This window comes from Amyelois transitella, chromosome 2 (genome assembly GCF_032362555.1).
Source record: "Amyelois transitella isolate CPQ chromosome 2, ilAmyTran1.1, whole genome shotgun sequence".
Classification (NCBI taxonomy): Eukaryota; Metazoa; Arthropoda; class Insecta; order Lepidoptera; family Pyralidae; genus Amyelois; species Amyelois transitella.
The window spans coordinates 13,694,140-13,714,135 of NC_083505.1; the positions used below are offsets into that span (position 1 = coordinate 13,694,140).

The window sequence follows — 19,996 nt, forward strand, 5'->3', positions numbered from 1 at the left end:
AAAATATTTTCGCCTGATTCAATTTGGCCAGTTTCATTTTATCACGTGTAATTAAATTTAATTATGAAATGCACGTTTTCATATTCACAATGCGGTACAATTTTATTACAAGCGTTGTCATTATGTTTTTCTCTTAATTGATCCAAAGCTCTTAAAAGTACCTTACTAAGATTTGATAGATAGATAAAATGTTTATTCGAAGGTGCCATAGACACAGAACAGATAGAACACAGGTGTGCTGTAGCAAGTGGTCATAATTCTGAAAGAGTACAAAAACGCTGATCATTTATCACCATTTAAAGTAGATGCGGGTACTAAAAAACAAAAAGTAAATATAAAAATAAATATGTGGGTCTTTTCCCGACCACCTTTTGACCTATATTCAGTATTTTCATCATCTCGTTCCCAGTGAGACCGCTGACGGTGGAAATCAAGAAGCCCGCCGAGCTGGGAGAGGGCGGCGTGCTGACTGCGGAGCGCCGCTACGAGGTGGTGTGCGAGTCGGCCGGCAGCCGCCCGCCCGCGCTCGTCACCTGGTACAAGGGGAAGCGGCAGCTCAAGAGGATCGAGGTGAGTCTTTTCACCACCAGCCATGGCTCTACCAACCTACAGGTTATATGAGCCGAATCATGGAAGAGGAGTGCTGCTATCGCGTTTACTGTCTTCAACAGTGCATACTTTCTTGACTCCATACATAATCTCTACCCTAGAATACTAAGCCGTGTGGTTCCCGGCACCAATACAAAAAAGAATAGGACCACTCCATCTCTTTCCCATGGATGTCGTAAAAGGCGACTAAGGGATAGGCTTACAAACTTGAGATTCTTTTTTAGGCGATGGGCTAGCAACCTGTCACTATTTGAATCTCAATGCTATCAATAAGCCAAATAGCTGAACGTGGTCATTCAGTCCTTTCAAGCCTGTTGGCTCTGTCTACCCCGCAAGGGATATAGACGTGAACATATGTATGTATGTAGAATACTAAGGAAGGCTGACTTTCAAATTAACAATATAAGGTCACCATCAACCAAACGACGCATGCTATTGACTTGTCAATTTTAAAGTCCCATACCGCTCGCATCCAAATAGGTGGATCAAGGGCTGGCGATATCGCCAGTGTCCGTGCTGAAACCGTTCGTCCGGCTGCAGCCCGGTCAATTACTCCGGCTAATCAGAACCGGACAAAACGCCGGCGACCAGGCTTTCATTATACGTTGACTGTTGATCATTTTCACCGTTATTTGAAGCGTTTGGGATGTATTAATTTCAGTTCAGTGCAACTGCGGTGTTTCTGCATGTTTGATAACAGGTCAACGACTTTGGACCTAATTGTAACTAAAAGTTATAAAATTATTATGGATTCTACAAACTTAACGCACCCAGATTACCGAAAATATATTTATTGTGAAAATAAAATTACCATTCAACATTACACAATTACAATATCACATTACCCGAAATTCGTTCGTTATTTTATTTTATGGAAATATTATGCTTTAATTAATAGTAAATTTCCTCCGCGAGCTAAACGCTTGATTACATATCCAGGGCAAGGTCGCGGTTAGTGGCGTCAATATATTTTAATTTGCGCTCGCAATTATCACGCTATTTATTCGGGAGGCCGACTCACTCGCTCGGCTAATTGTCACGGGCGTAGCTAGAGGCTGGACCTGTGCCCGTTTTTTAACGCATTACACGAAATATCCCCTTTAATTTCTGTATCGACAAGAAATCTAAATCCTCTGTTTGTGCAACTTATAAACCAAAATTTCAGATGTATAGACTGAGCGTTTTGGGCTGTGCGTTAAATTGTTAAACAGTTAGTCAGTCAGGTCCTCTTTTATATATTTAAAACAGAAAAGATAGATTTTGTGGTCTCACAGAAATCAATTGTTCATCGTTGTTTAACTTATCAAACTTTATTAAATTAAAGAAAGGAAACTTTCTTCTTTGTTATATAAATTTTTACGGCAGGGCAAAATCATCTCTTCACCGTAGTAGCTACGCCCTTGCTAATTGTATGCGCCATTGATCGCTGAAGTCGTTCATGCGGCAAATCTGTAATATGTTTCAATATCCCAACTTCTACGGATATATTGCGGGCCTGTTTACAAAGTAAGCTTGCCTACTATTATTTTTGAATATATCGGAGGGAGGTGCCCGGGGTGGGCCGCGGGAATAAATATTTGCCGGTGTATTATCATCTAAATTGGTCTAATGTATAGTGGAGGCGACGGGACTGAGCAGTCGAGCAAACAGACGGAGTGTTTGCGTCGCGTGTTTGTTTGTTATATTGAAGTCGTTACAATTATGATTAAATACGTGTGTATCGTGTGTCGTGTGGAGAACATCGCCTCGAGTGCCGACATGACATTCATGACGCGGGTTGAGAGCTATACGCTTGATTAATAAGGAGCCATTGTTATTATGCTAATGAATGATAAATGTACATTTATATATTTTCGAGACGAAGGGAAAAGGGGTAATAAAGTTAAAGTTTATCAGATAACGAGAAAAGATTGATGGATTTCTATTTCTTATAGCTTTCATGCTTGTCTATTACCGAAGAAAATACATGGGAAGAGGAGCAGCTGCCTCTTTTATCGGGCAGTTTGTACAAGTCAATCAAATGAAAGGCTTAGGATTCCTTTTTTAACGATGTGCGGGCAACCTGTCACTATTTGAATCTCAATTCCATCATTTGCTCAACGTGGCCTGAGACTGTTGGTTCTGTCCACTTCGTGAGTGATAAAGACATGATTTTATGCACGTATTGATAAGACGAAACAGTTAGGACTGTTACTGAATAAGCCAAAATCTAGTAACTACGAGTATCAATTGTAAAATCTCGAATGTCTCAAGGAACAAAGCGATAGCAAACCTGCAAAGTGGCATCTCTAGTCGCTATCGGTTTTTAAACTCCGGCCGATTTGGCTGCGAGATTAATAGGGGATAATTATCTGCCGCTGGCCAGCCGCCAGCCGGCAGCCGCCCGCGTCCCGCACACGCGCCTTCAGACAGGGCCGGGCTGGGTAGTATTAGTTTCAGGTGGTTCTCGATGTTATGGTAGCCACACAATTGTAATATAAAAAAAAGGAATGACATCTTGAACAACCGTTTATATATAGTGACTCTTAAATTACATTCGAATGAAAGGATTTTCTTATCCATATCAACAAAAGGCTTTGAATACTTAAAACCAATTTGGCACGGTAGACTGTAAGTTCTTAAAAAGTAACATAGGGTAAATATTCAACAACATTTTCCAAGAAAGCGAAGTTTTCGGTTATAATTGACGAGAATCTGTTTATGTATATATCTCGTGGGAGTATGTGTTTCTTTATTACTCTCGCTTTCCAAGCCCTTAGCCATTTTTTGCCAGTCCTGCCCCGGCCGGCCCGCCCCGTCGCCAGGAGTCGCCAACTCACGCGTACTCCCGCAGCCTGCAGCTTCGTACTCAACAGACAATCTCGTTTTCCAAACTCCAATCTCGATAAAACTGAAAAGAATACTTGTGCACTGGTTTCCACGCGACGCGCACGTTTTCAAGTTATAAGCTCTCGATTCGATGATATAACTTCAATATTGGACTGAGATAACGAGTCGGATTACGAAATGTGCTCTCGAACTTTGATATTTCATAAGGTATTATCTTTAGGGCACATTTAAATAGACTGACTCGGATTCGCCCATGTCTGCCGAATATTTTACAAGACACTTGTTACTATTAACTGGAATCGAGTTTCGGGCATTCAGGGCCGCCTGCTCTCAATAATCGGTAGCAATAATCGGGTATAGGTATCGATTATAACAATGAAAGGCTAAAAGAAGGCTGGCGGCGCGCCAACGCTGCACGTAAGTGCGCGATCACGCGATACGGGGATATGCGGAAATCGAAAATCGATGCGATAAAACTTTTATTTGATCCGATTTGAATAGTCGAGATGGTATTCGAGTGCTCGGAGAATCCGCGGTAAGTGATAGGACCGTATCGCCGGCCACCGGACCGCTGCGGATATTCTACTTTCAAACGTCGATCTCCAGACATGGCCGGACATGATATATCGCTCGGCGGGATCGTGGGAATGCCAATAATTCAGCGATGCATGCCGGAGTGCACTCGCCGAGATGAAAATATTTATTTTTAAACCGCGTTTTATTTGTCCGCTTCTGGCGCCGAAGCCAACCGAACTGTTACAACCAAGTGTGCAGTTCAAGTCAATACGACAAGTGTGTAAATCTAGTATCAACAATGTTACAATTTAATCTTTTAAATATATTAAAGCTGAAATTGTTTGACTAACTGACGCATCACCGCAGCCCAAACCGCTGAGGCTTAAAATTTGGCGTGTAGGGTCTATATGAGGTCTAGGGATGCATTAAGAGTGGATTTCCTGAAATTCCCGTGGGAACGGGAATTATAGCGATTATTCGTTTAACGCGGACATCTTCTAGTTTAATATAGAGATTTATCTTTAAAACTAACCTATTCAATGCATTCGGGACTACATTTACGAAAATTGACCATACATACTACTTACCATTACAGGGAATCAAACCCACTCCCTAAACTAACCACCTTATTCACCGATGCACCGACGGTTTGGCAGGGCTCCAAAGGTGCCAATCGATCCGCCTGGCGTTAGGTAACTTCGCGGGTAGTGGACGGTAATCTCACTCCGTTTAGGAAAACTTTTCTTAATTAACTTGAAAACCCACTCATTTACCTATATCGGATAAATACTAAGTCCTTCCAAGCTGTTAAAAATACCTATATACATAAATCACGTTTTTATTCCTTACAAGGTGAACAGAGCCAACAGTCTCGAAAATATAGAAATGGCCCATTTTCAGCTGAATGATTTATTGGTCGATTTGAGATTCAAATAGTGACAGGTTGTTAGTCCATCGCCTAAAAGTAAAATCCCAAGTTTATTAGCAAAAGCTATGAATATTTAAATACTGACATGCTTCAAAGTACAGAATATGGGATTACCTAACTATATGGAACAGGTGAAAAACAGTTCAATTTAAGTGATATCTCATCATTCTCTTAAATGATTACGCCAGAATATTAAAAAGTATTTTTCCGTATAGTGGAGAATTATACTTATAAAAGATGCTGAATGAAACCACGCTTCATCTTCATTCATCACTTGATGCAAACTCGTCAGCTTAGGGTACACATGGCCGGACCTTTTGGCAGGACGTCCCAGATTTGATCAAGGTACACTCGTCATTCTAGGCCTTCCTCATCCAAAGAGAAACTGCTTATAACATTAACACTAAGTAAACAAGCTTTATACGAAAAATATAAATAAATAAGTATCACGGGACAAATTACACAGATTGAGTTAGCCTCGAAGTAAGTTCGAGACTTGTGTTACGAGATACTAACTCAACGATTACTATATTTTATATTTTTTAAAATAACTTTGCCCCTAAAAATAATACTGATCCCCCAAACCGGAGCTTTATTAGCAGTTATTATCAGAAATCGTAGCGAAAGACGGTAAGCAGTGGAGTCAGTCCGGTTCGTTTCCCGCTGCCGGGCCGGTAATCGGCCCGGATTACCGGCGAGCCGCCAATTAGTGGCCCACGACGTCACTACTACTCCGGCGCGGGATGTCTTACAAATACACTCTCGTATACAACTCATAGTTATATGGAATCCAGATTATTTTACTAGCTATATACCGATATAGTATATAACGCCTATTAGTAACGTTCTAATGAATTATTATATTTGTATAAGATACGTTCGTACGTAATTTCTATAGCGAGAAAATTTCCAAAACTTTCTTTTCTTATAAAACACGAAAATTAATACATATGTACAGTACATACAATAACTTCTATATCTTGGGGGGTAGACAGAGCCAACAGTCTCGAAAAGACTGAACGGCCACGATCAGCTATTGTAAATAATAATTGTAGGTTACTAGCCCATCGTCTAAAAGAATTCCAAGTTTTTTAGCTTATCCCCTAGTCGCCTTTAAGACATCCATAAGAGGATGTAAAGAGGTGGAGTGGTGATATTCAAATTTCAAATTCAAATACACGCCCGGAGAAGAGGCGTGATTTTACGTTTGTGTTTTTATGATCAATCATGTCTTAACCAAGAGAATCGTAAAATAAAATTAAACATAACACAAAAAACGTTTCAGTCAATGAAAATGATTGACACGGCGCTGGCACGAAAACAAAAAGCTCTCCGCAATCCAAACAAAATGTATATTTTCAACGGGAGAAAAGCACAGTTCAAAAAATAAAAAGCTCCCAACTTTGTGGGCAGGAGTTAGGACAACAGAACTTTCTGCGCAGTCGCAGGTGTTACCTTCACTTAATTTTATTTTCTTTAAGAGTCAGTAAATTTAATATCTTTGCTTCTAACTTACCTTCCAAGATAACTGTTTATTCGTCCTAAAATACCTTTTAATGTACAAAAATTATAACAAAATACTATATTTTAGCTAAGATAATGCACAAAAGGCCTTGTCGCATTATGCATCACGCCTTTTTCCCGGAAAGGTAGGCAGCGACTACATCTTTCCACTTGCCACTATTTCTCATTTTGATTTCAAAAATAAAGCAAATAAAGCTTCTCGTATATACTTGTATATAGCTTTATTTGTGTTTACTCATAACTCGATAAAAATAAATCGAAGCACAATCTGTCCATAAAATTGACATTATTTTTATTGGCGCCGTACAAGACGTTCACAATACACGACTATCGGTGATAACATCGTTATTGCACAATAGTCCGGACTCCGGACCGGTCCGGCATTACGTATGCATGCGTTCCGGCCGTCCGGCAGCCGCGGCCGGCACAAGCGCCTTCTAAATATTTTAAATCGTATTACTGACAAGTGCAGGTTGTACTCATAGACTTGTTAAAATTCAAGACTTGTGAAATTGAATCTAGAAAAATAATGCAATTTTTTTTCATGACTTGCAAATCAGGTGTCATACACCAAACCTCTGAATTTTAACTAGGTATTATACATAAAGGTTGCAACAGTTTGAATTTTATTTGAACCAAAACGTAAGACTGGCAGGTGATTAAATCCATGTTATCAATTTTCCTGAAATTATCCAAGAGCAAAATTTTATTCGCATCGTTAACAGAACATCATCATACATAGTCTATTCTCAACTATACTAGTCTATGGGTCGGCCCAGCGGGACGAGCGGACCATTCCGCCGGAACTCTTTGATTGTTGTGCAAATGGTGTCGTGCGATTGGTGCGCCGATAAACTGAACATGTTGTGACATGTTTCAAGTCACACACATGGCCTTTACGCTATTTACATACATAATAATCGATGACAGCTCTTTTCCGGAGAGGTAATATGAGACCTTATTCAACAAACTTTTCATGCAAGATTTAGGGTACTCTAGGGTGAATACCCCCTGCAGAAAGCAAAAATACTCAACCAAAGACAGGTTCTACACCGCTACATTCGCCACGACTACTAAATGTAACCTTTTTATATATTTTTCTTTATTTTCATTGGTATCTGGGAAACATACATACATACAACAATCAATCCACTTTCCCGAAGGGGTAGGTAAAGACTACATCTATCCACTTGCTTCATGCAAGTTCATCGATTTCGAATACTCTTGACCTGACCTTTTGCCAAAACGACTCCGATTTGATCAAGATCCGTTGATCTAGGCCTTCCCGGTCTACCAGCCTCATTCACAGTTCTTTTGTATATTTGCTTAGTCTACCTGCTTTCATTCATCCTCTCGACATGACCAAACCATTTAAGTTTTCGTCTATTCCTGTCACTATATCTACTTTCGTATTACAACATTTTCTTATCACGCTGTTCCTTATACTGTCACTCAATTTTACACCCATCATACTCCTAAGCGCTCTTATTTCCACCGAGTTTATTCTACGTTCGTGCTTCATCTGTCACACCCAATATTCACTTCCATACATAAGTATTGGGACCAACACCCATATGCACTAAACATATACACTATGTACACAAAAAGAGTTATTCGTTTCTTCATAACATTGATGTTGTCTGTTTGATCTCAGGAAATAGTTGGAACTAAATAAAAATATTCAAACAATAGATAATTAATATAGTTAGGTACAATTGGTAGCAATTATTCAAGACATGACTGGCTGTTTATAATAACAATACTATCGTTATGAAATGTTAATGGAAGCCGGCCGAGCGAGCATCCGCGCACACATCGACTCGCAGACGACAACTCGTGTGCATAATCCGACACAACGCAATTAATAGGCGCCAGACCACGACCTATCAGAATCTAACTGATGTAGGATCGGTCAATAACCAAACTTATGTGCGTAATTCAGAATAGAGTCATAAATAATAATCGTGTAATTTGAACCCGATAAAAAGGATAAGTCTTCATGATTTTTTATTATTTCTGGTTGTGATCCACAGAATAACTGCAACCTTTATTAGCGAACTAGTTTAACAATATCGAGACGTCTTTCCAGAATATTTCTGACATTTGGGTACGCCGGAGATAGGGTGGTTAGAGATTTGTTTCTCAAATAGTTTGCAGGTCGTGACCGTATCGGCGTAAACGACACTCTTGCATTTCGTCTGCTATATCCTGTGGCTATGTCAGAGACCAATAGGCAGCTGCAAATGTGGGAATTCCTCACGCAGTCTCTTCGTATTCCGGGCAAAACGTTTTCATCTCCGTGACACGAAGCAGCTCGACCTAGTGCCAGTCTAGCATTGACTAACAGGCCTTACGATGATCCATTCGGACTTTACGTCAAAACCAAACCGAAGAGATGTATGATCCATTATTTACATGACCTGCAGCAATTACTCTGCACGTTAGCAGTTCAGGCCATTGTGCCAATTACTCAGAGCCTGCCGTGCTCTGTGCACCGGCCTGCCAGTGACGTCACATTACGTAGTTAACACGCAATATGCATAATATCAGAATTCAGGGTGGCTTGCGGCGGCCGAGCTGTGCCAAGTCCGTTCCTGGACATTATAACGTACATACTGTTCCGTGGTTCGGACAATTTGTTAGCAAAAAGGAGTAATGAATAATGGACACGATAGGTTACATTTCAACAGAAATTAAGAAATATATTTTGAATACAATTTTGCATACTTTAAAACATTTCATTTGTAAAAGGAGATCATAACCTTTGTAGAACTTTTTATTAATTTCAATATAAGTTAAATTCAGTCGGGGCAAGTGGGGTTCCCGGCACCAATAGAAAAAAGAATAGTACCACTCCATTTCTTTCTTATGGAAAAGACGACTAGGGGATAGGCTTATAAACTTGGAATCTTCTTTTAGGCGACGGGCTTGCAACCTGTCACTTTATATGAATCTCAAATCTATCAGTAAGCCAAACATCCGATCTTGGCTTATCAGTACTTCCAAGACTGTGGCTCTGTCTACCTCGCAAGGGATATAGACGTGATTATATGTACGTATGGTTAAAATCAAGAGGCATTTAAATTGATAATGATAACAAGCGAGGTACATATAGTTAGCGGGCCCCGCGCCGCCGCTCGCCTCGATACGCTCAATTATCTCTCAGTTAAACAGTTGTGAACTCCGCCCACTTTAGACAGCCACTTTATAATACCCATATTGTTGCGTTAAGGGTTAATTTTAGCAAACTATATTTCATGATATAGATTCGTTTCATAAGCCGAGCTAGTTACAAAATTAATCTATTACGAAGTAGTCCTATTTTTTTTTTTTTGCTTATAATTTGATAATGATTTGAGCAAGAAAATATACGCCTGGTCTACCCAGGTGAATCATGCAGGAAGTTCAAGATCTCTGACTGAAAGAATAGCTTATTTTGTATCCAAATTAAAAACAAAATAAAAAATAAAAATATCTCTGAATTATTAATACAGTACGTTCAGTACGTGGCCTTTCGATCTTTTCAAAACTGTTGGCTCTGTCTACCTCGTAAGACATAAAGACGTGATAATATTTATGTTTGTATATAATTATTAATACTATTAACGTTACTGTATTACTTTGGGCTCCACGTGCCATGTTAAATCCTTGCCTTTTAATAACACAGTTATAATTAAAACATAAGCAATTATGAAGTCGCTGTGAAATGTCATTACACCAAAAAAAGAGTTAGTCTCGGAATCCTTGGAAAAAAACGCAAATATTTAGAGTGTAAGCAATGTCGAGTCTTCCTGCTACAAAGGCGAGGAGGGGATGACCCGAAATTGCTTTCGTAAACGCAAATAAAAGTAAAGGGGAAAATAGACGCATAAATAATTTACTGAGTCGCGAGTCGTTGACTGCGGCGCGTGGTGCCGGCCACGGGAGGCAGCGGGGGCGGAGGCGGTTTGCTCATTTTGACCCTTCATGTAAAAAAGTGGTGTTCGACTATTTTTTTCTTAGGTCTCAAACGACTCATCCGTTGGCTTCGTTTGTAGAAATACTGGTAGTTAGTAGTAGTAGTAATAGTTATTCTTTCAAGCAAATATTTTTACAGCCTCAACTTTATCCGAAACGATTATTTTCTAAGTCTCTTTGAAACAACCAATTTAAAGTTATTTATTGATCTTATTAAAAAAGAACCATTTGTTGTAGAAGTTTCATTGTTCGTTCGTCACGCAAAAAATATTGATACTTGTAAATAATAATACATACATACATACATAAAATCACGCCTCTTTCGTTTCTTAGTAAATAATAATGCTGTGAAATACTTGATTTACCCGGGTGAAGCCGGGTTGTGCACTAGTCATACTCCAAATTAAACTTGCAAACTCCATTAGTAGTTTAGAAGTGGTCAGTTTAAAACAGTCTAACTTCGGAGCAGACTGCTACGCCAAAATGTCGTAGCCTCGTAGCGGTCGTAGCACCTCGTAGACATTCGTAGAGGCCATCTACGTGTAATATGCATTGAGACAATGAAAAGGTCGCCTTTGGTCTTACAATGTATATAGGTTATCAACTTACAAACATATAACATTTTTCACGTCTCTATCCCTTACTAGGCAAACACCATGTTTTTTCTTCACTGCACTAGATGAATGTCTTTTCTCTTAGTCGATTTTTACGACATCCGTAGGAAATTAATGGGGTGGTCCTATTCTAAAGTTCTGATAATTCACCTTAAAAGCAAAGGCTTTTTAACATTTAAACAACAAATTAATTAGGTGACTTAAAAAAATCAATGTCATAAATATTTAATAAATTGTTCATGAAAACCTGTCAGCTGCGCAATCGTGCTATTTAATAACGGTCCACTTGGGATGACGATGGTTTGGAAATGATTCAGCAATATCATTATCATCAAATGTTATCTACATTAATTAATACTGAATTTATCTGAACATACATAGTTTCCAATTTAAACAATAATATGTAAAATTGTTTAGAAACAAATGGCAGACGCTTCTAGTATACAATATTTCATCGATTTGTAATATCTGCCCTCTTACCTTAAGAAATATAAAATCCAGTTCCCAAATTCCATTCGCCTCATGACCTTCTGCCCTTCATCAATATATTCCATCCTAGGATTGAAATCTTTCTTCCAAAATGCGATTACAAGCCGTCGCAAAAGTGAACGATATGACGACATCGAATAAAAAAAGAGCGCGCACAAAACAGAGGGCGCTGGAAACGATCTCGTTTGCATGACGCGGGGACGCTCTGTTCGGGGGTAAGATGGGGGTAAGTTCATGGTGGAACGATGTGTCACATTTAGAAAACAAAACACGGGTGTTTTATAACCGCCTTTGAAATATGGTGGTTCTCAGTTTGACCTGTAGGTATGTTTGTTTGTCAGCGATTTTATTGCGTTTCGCTGATACGATTTTGATGTGACTTTTTAGGAAAGTGTTTGTTACACTTAAGAGAAAGTTTTACAAATTTAACCGATATTTAAAAAAGGAGGATTACGATTGGAGGCGGTACTCATTTTGATGTTTGTGCCCTTATCTCTCTAGTGAGGATCCAAAGGCACGCCCGTGACCACGAACCTGGTAAGTCACTAAGTTTGACTTCTATTGGCCTGATGGTGTAAAAGTGGGTGTGTGTTGACTAAAATAACAGTACGTTAATAAATTACAGTAAGGAAACCTAAGGCTTCCGTTAGCAGAGTTGTTAATGTATTTGATTTGAAAGCGATATAAATCGAGATTGAATCCCACTGACGCTATGTTCCAATGACTTTTTACAGCAACGTATATTTTGCATGCTTACCGAAAGAGTATTTCTTTCGTTAAATAATAATTATTATAGAAAATATGCACATTCAGGGGCACGTCCATTTTCAGAAAGAGACAAGATAAATGCACTTAAAATTAGAAATAATTAAGTAAACAGTTTGAGTTCTAGTTGAAAACAAACTTGCACTAGTCGGTCTAGACTCCTTCCGTAGTCATTTGCACTATATTGAATCTTGTCGAGTTCCACGAAGTTGGACCACTAGCGGTTAGGCATATTTCCGCTGGTAATCCAGAAGTACGGTGCGGTATCGTGCGGTGCCTTGCGGATTCGGGCGGTTCTGTGCGGTTTAATACAGTGATATATAACAAAACTAAGTTTAATGTATGTTTGCAATAATACATACATACATAAGTATAATCACGTCTATATCCCTTGCGGGGTAGACAGAGCCAACAGTCTTGTTAAGACTGATAGGCCACGTTCAGCTATTTGGCTTTAAGATAGAATTGAGATTCAAATAGTGACAAGTTGCTAGCCCATCGCCTAAAAAAGAATCCCAAGTAGGTATGTAAGCCTATACCTTAGTCTTAGTTAGTTTGTAATAAATTGTGCCAAGTATGATGTAAAGTAACCACAGAGCCAAGAGAGATACATGTTATATCCAATTTCATTTCACTGAGTTCATAATTCATAGGAACGTCAACTGCCTCTCTGTCGTGTGGTTGCGAAATTTTAAAATAGGACCACTCTATCTCCCGTTAAAGGCGAATTTGCCATGCTGACCTGATAGCATAGAAAACCATAGTGTTTACTAGCTGGTACTCTTTGCACGCAGACTGTGTAGTTAATTTTAGAAGACGAAAAGAGGCTTGTAAATTTGACAATGGGCTGGCAATCTTTCACTATCTAAATCTTAATTCCATTATTCAATGCATCCAGCTGAACTTGGCGGGCTTTTTTGGGACAATCGACCTCGTAAGTTATAAAGGAGTGATACGTGTATGTTACATACATACATACATAAAATAACGCCTCTTTCCCGGAGGGGTAGGCAGAGACTATCTCTTTCCACTTGCCACGATCTCTGCGTACTTCCTTCGCTTCATCCACATTCATAACTCTCTACATGCATGCTCGGCGGTTTATGTTATTTATTAAAAATTCACCACTGAAAGTTCGTACTATCATAATTAGCTGCGAAATATAGCGACACGTTCGTGGGCGGTAATTAAGGTGCGCTTCCGCCAACAGCCCTCAGCCGACACCTCGTTGACAACCCTACAATTGCGGTACCTCACGTTACCTTTATTTCTCGTTGCTACACGCGGGATAAACGGTCAAGAGTGAGTTGGGCTTGCACACATTGGTTCCGTAATGTTTGTTGTTTTGTTTTGGTGCGAAAGTGACGAACATTGTTTTTCTTTCACTCAGTTTTTTTGATCTTAAAGGCATTTTGAAATCCGAGACCAAGAGGGCAATCACGAATATTTGTGTACAATATTTCTACTACAATTATGTCGGTTTGTAATATTTGTATCGTATTGGTAAAAAGGCATAAGATGTTGGCTTAAAAATCGATGTTATTTTACGGCAGTTTTCATTATCCTACTGATGTCTTTCTGTGCTTTTGATAAGAGTAGAACTTATCTAAGTTTGCTTATTCAACAGTACAACAGATAATCACATAACTAGTTTATGTTATAAGCTTAAAATATTTTGCTTATTTCGGAGTCTATGAGTGGAAGCACCAATAGTCGATTAAAGGAATTAGTAATCCTGAAGTGCGCTTGGCAGCATATTATCACTGTTCAGTTAAAAAGATTTCTAAATTAGCTTTGTAGACGGGTTTTCGGCTGACTTCAGCTCAGCTCAAGACGATCATTCTATTAGCGTTTAGCGACTGCGAATCGTTTGTTGACCCTCCTAGCGCCCGGCCGGGACATTTTTACACTGGAATTTCATACTTTATTGAAACGACTTGAGGCACATTCAGACTCCATATTATCCCATATATTTGTTGAAAGGGTTTATTTGCGCCCTTTTATCGAATTTGTTTGCGCTACTTTCTGAAGCCTCGCTGTGATGTTAGCAATTCTACTATAGCGAATATTCGGAGGAATAAATGCCTGGATTTTATTGAAATTTAAGTTACAATACAATAACTCTTTATTGCACCACGATACATTACAGTAAATTCACATCTACTTGATTACTTACTTGCTTGCTTGAATGCATGTTGCAATAAGCAACCTTATCACATGAAGCGATCTTTTCCAGAATTTAAGATTAGAACATTATTTGTTGTTGATTGGTGAAATGATCCTACATTCTAAGGTGGGAGAAACTATATACAACACTAACGTGGACGTCAGAAATGGGTAAGATTCACCGATTTTTAAATACGTTAAAGCCAAAGTCATCATAAACCCACAAAAGTATGAAAAAAACTGTATAGTTATATGGTTTTTTTGTGCAATAAACAGTTTATAAAAAACAAAGAAGATTAAAATGAGCCCGGTCACAGTACAGGCTAAGGGCCAGGGGTGCAGACGTGAACAAATGCCGGGTGCTGACAGCATGTTACAGGGAAATTTAGCGCAGCTACGAGTCACTTAAGTAATGTTCACCTACATGTAAATTTTATTTAAAAACACACATTTTTTCAAATTCAACATAAAGCCGCCAAAGAACGATCAAATCAGCCGGTAACACGTAGAGGCCGACATTCCCGGCAGCACGGCGGGCTAAAGGCCAGGGCGCAGACGGGAACAAATGCCAGGTGCTGATAGCATGTTGCCGGGAGATTTATCGCGGCCCGCCTCTGCAGGCCACGAGGTTGCTGTTCGACGATTTTGTACTACAATGATATGGTTTTACTCGTTTTTAGTAGAGTTCCTTTTTTAAGGACTTGCGCGTGATTTAACGTGGTTCTGTACTTCGAAGGAAAAACTTGCTTTTCGATAACCGTTTGTGTGAGAAGACATTTTTCTCAAAAAAATCAAACAAAAAATTTTAAATTCATACAAAACCTAACCCCATAGGAATTTCATATAAAAAAAGAATCCTCTGTTTACTTTCGCGTGACTAATATACTTTTATTTATATTCATACAAAATTTCCCCAAAATAGTCTGTTAAGTGGTTAAGCCCTGAAAGCAACAGACAAACAGACTTTTTCATTTATAAACATCTGTGAAAAATCCACACTTGAAGTCAAGTCAAAGCAAATTAACGATCGGTTTGACTTTTTGGTCTCGTATTCTGCTTTTTCACAAGGAAATCACGACTTTCAAGGCTATACACCGTAAACCTTATTTATTTATTTATTTACTTTTTTTTATTCCTAATGTGTCTTAAAATATGCACAATATTTTGGTTAGACAGAAAGTAGTTTAACCGAATAGCTTTAACAATAAAAATGAGGCACATCACCCTAGTTGCATTGAAATTTCCCCCGGAACTGACATCGTTAGAGCTTCCTCTTTGCTTATTTAGAGCTGAACGTAGCGTCTCCAGCCATGTTGCAGCCAGCTGTTTACCAAGTCTGCTAATGAGAATGCACTTTATGCTCAAAGAACTAGAGTTTACTTTGCAAATGCGCGCCAACGACATTTTAATTTTGGCTTGTTTACATGTGTTATCTAGCCCCTTTGAGTGATTAGAAAATAAACCTAATGCTGCCTTTGAGGAGCCATTTTGAAAATCAGATACCGCGTCGAGTGAAGTGGAGGCACTGGAGTGACGGCACTAGGGCAGGTTGTAATCACGTAAAACTTTGCATTACCCATAACCTCGACAGAAGGAATAATTACTTGTAAATAAGTGTAAATAATATTATGAATCAAATTAAAATTTCAGTAAATAAATTTAAAGATTATTTCGATTTGTAGTACCTAGGTATGTGTTAAACTGTGGATTACAAACTGAAAGTGCGACTTTAGATTAGGAACACTACAACAGCTCTATCATGAATTTCGTAAAAGGCTACTTAAAGAATAAGCACAAGTAAAAATAAACATAAGAACAAATATGAAAAAGTGTAACTTGAGATTCTTCTTTTTGACGATGTGCTAGCAACCTGAATTTAAATTTGTAAACCTGACCAGGTAACCAATACATGGCCTACAAGACTATGATAAAGTCATGATGCGTGTATTGAAAACCAAAGGGGTTCCAAACAGTTCTAAAGCCCAGAGCATCACAGCAGCTAAGGCCGTATCTCAGCGCGGATTGCGAGAAAGCTGACTCCCCGGGCTCCGCGTGCCGGTGGCGGGCAAACAGCGGCTCTCGGCTCGCTGTTTGCTGATCAAACCCCGGGCTCTCGGGCGATGGAGCCTCTCGATACTCGATTGGTTTGTGTGGAGTGCAGCTTTATAGAACTTGAGAGATGCTGTTGGAAATTAGAGTATTTCTTCTTTCATACACACTTATATCACACATTTCGTAATTGTTATGAATAGTTACTAAGGACACGTTAGCTGGATGGCTTCATTACAAAATTGATTATTCAATAGTAACAGGTTGCTAACGTTTCATTATTTATACATATGTGTATCACGTCCCGACCCTTGTGGGATAAACTGAGTTAAACATCTTTAAAAAAAAACTCAAAAGAAAGAAAAAAGACCACGATCAACTGGAGGACTTGGTTATGGAATAATTCACAAACGAACAAGCAAAAAGTGAACAGTTTATGAAATTTGATTACTTAAATACACACCCATTCTATTTGATATGGACTCACTTGCCAGCCATGAGCGCCGAGCATTAGAGCTCGCGATGAACCACGGCTTAATTACTAAGGGTCGAATATTTCGATGGAACTTGTTTGGGAGCCGTAGCCAGGCATCTGAACTTGGACGCTCCAAACTTGGACTCTTTGCGGGTATTCTCCACTTAATTCCATTTCGATCCAACTACAAACTTCCAAACATCTGCAAATCTGTACGTACTGCGGTCTAAGCAATGCCAAATCAGTGTTCTTTGTTTTGAAATAAAAGACGGAATACCAGATGATTTACATAATATTACGACTCTTTTACGAACGGGTAGGCAGAGACGACATCTTTTTATTCGCCGCGATCCCTGCATTCTTTGCATTTGGGTTGTCACATCTCCACTTAAATCAAATCTCCTATCTGTTTATAAGAAGAAATGAGAGAGAATGAAAAGTGCAGAATCTAATCCCTTAAAGGATGTGACCAATAGATCAGGGTTAAGGGTATTTTTTTACGTCTTTTCTCTTCTGGCAAGTTTATAGGAACTTTAACTACGTGCTCCGTTCTTCGCCTCATTACATATCCATTCAAGGCTCGCATTTACTGTAATTGGTGCAACTTCAATGGTGCCACAGATGTGTTCATTGCTAATCGTTTGTTTGTTTGTTTATAATATATTGAGTGCACAAACATTTACACAATTACAAGAAATAAATCACTTGCATTGGCGGACTTATCCCATGAAGTCTTATCCCTCTTCCTGTCAACCGGAAAACAATTAACGAACTAAATAATTAAATAAGTAAAGCGGCAAGTTATTGTGTTATTAGCAAAAATATAAATGTAATTTAATAAATTAATAATCAAATTCCTAATTTGAATTTCGAAAAAGTTTTGACTAAATATGAGAATTGTCATTTCCTCAGTTTATAATTAAATATACATATAATCTATATCTCTTGCAGGGCAGACAGAGCCGGCTCAGCTGTTTGGCTTAAAATGGAATTAGGATTCAAGTAGTACCAGGTTGCTACAGCCCATCACCTACAAGAAGAATCCCAAATTTAATTAGACTTTCTCTTGTGTTGGAGTGGTCATATTCCAAAATGTCGGAAACGACACTTATAAATTGAAGCAGGAGTTATTTAAATAAGTACAGAATACCGGCACCACTGAACAGCCGCAACCAGCCACAGTTTATCGCGGCCGCCATAACTCGCGATAGTTCTAATTGCGAAATTCAAATCGCGTTTTAACCCCGGCTTGATTACGGGTGCGCGTAGATGTACATACAGATAGACGGAACAGATACATTATGTTTACAACTCTGCCTTAACATGAGTGTTTTGTATTTGAAATATGACTAAAATTATTTCCAAGTAGCAATTCTATACATGTGTGATTCTTTCGGTTCGTTGAAAAGCTGAAAAGTTTGAGAAGAAATTATATTATTGATTCATAACGATTCATATGTAGATACTTCGCAGAAAATTGCTGCAAAGTACATAAAAATCGATTAAGGAAAACTAGGCTAGAAAATACATGGTAAATGAGGGTGGACCAACCATTACGCTGTCACAATTTTTGAACTTCTTTTTTCATCTGCAAGCTCAAATTAGCCTCTGTTTTTTGAAGCTCTACTTCCTCATCGGGAAAGACTAATCACGGTCAAATTCATCATTTTATTTATGTGAGCTTCAACCATGCCAACAGGCTTTGGGTACTCTTGATCTGAACTTTGCCCACGGACAAATACTAGCTAAGAATTATAAGAACATATACCAGAATACATACAAGATCTATCGTCACATATATCTACGTTTTCCTAGTTCAGTTGGACATTCCTCGGGAGTCCCCGGCATTCTCCGCCAGCTGCTGCGCTGGCGCGCTGCCAGCCGAGTGCATTACCCGACGATAATCGACGCATCGCCGCTGTGAACAAAAAAGATTTCCAGCGAACGGATTTTACTGCTTTTGAGCTGTGAATAAGAATTGACTTTTTAATAAGTATAGAAGTTTTCAGACCTAATTTATTAATCATGCGTTTAAGATTCAAAAGTTTACAATATGATGATGTCCGATTGCCTTGAAGAATATTTTATGTGAATGTTTCACCGACCTTGGAAACAAAACAAAAACTCACCACTGTACCACGCGGGTAATGTGGTCAGTTTTTGTTTTTGAGTACGGTATAATGATTGATTTTGAGCATAAAAGTTGGGAAAATGAGTAATTTAATTTGAATAAAAACAAATTTGACTTTTTTGACATTTGGCAAATTACATACATACATACATAAAATCACGCCTTTTTCCCGGAGGGGTAGGCAGAGACTACCTCTTTCCACTTGCTTTCTTCATCCACATTCATAACTCTCTTCATGCAAGCTCGGCGGTTTCGGGTACTTTTGACCTGACCCTTTACCAGGACGTCCTTAATTGGCAAATTTTTTACGAAAATTAAAAAATGATAAATATTACCCGAGATACTTTAGAAAGAGGATGATACGAGCTACTGATCGGCTTGAAGACAATTTTTACTTGTCCCACCCACATCACAGCAGAACGGAAATCCTAAACAAAATAAATAACATCCCTACTTATTATTCGTCTATCATAGCTAACAGCAGCGCAAGTTTCATACACAGGAATTAGTCGGGATCCAGCGCTGAACAATCGACTAATCTGGTCGACACAACTTCCTCATCAGAAGTGTAACTTCGTTCCCGGAGCGCCCCGCTGCATAGTGAAGGAGGGAAGTTTGCTTCGGATGCGAATCTCCCAAATTAGATTGCGTGAACCTGGCGTTAATGCGATGACGAAATATTATTGTAATGATATTGTTTCTGTTCTTATCTTACAAGTTCAATGTAAACTCTGTATACTATTGGCGAATAAATTGTTCTATCCATTCAACTTAGTTATATAAAATAATCATATCTACGCCAATCTTTAAATTGTTTTATTACGTGGATAACTGCTTTCATAACCTACTGCATGAACAGCTTGTTCGAAATCGCAAGCACGTACAATTTCTACGTTTTCTGATGACCATTCATTACAAAATCCACTTACAAAGATGTGCCTGCC

At 38.8% G+C, this 19,996-nt stretch overlaps 1 protein-coding gene across 1 annotated transcript in view; it reads left to right on the top strand.

Moving 5' to 3' along the window:
- LOC106137737 (nephrin-like) overlaps positions 1–19,996 on the top strand; it is a 191,857-nt gene that overhangs the window by 116,302 nt on the left and 55,559 nt on the right. Inside the window, exon 5 of the mRNA XM_060954627.1 lies at positions 410–570. Within this exon, the coding sequence (XP_060810610.1) occupies positions 410–570 (161 nt within the window). The remainder of the gene's footprint in view (positions 1–409; positions 571–19,996) is intronic.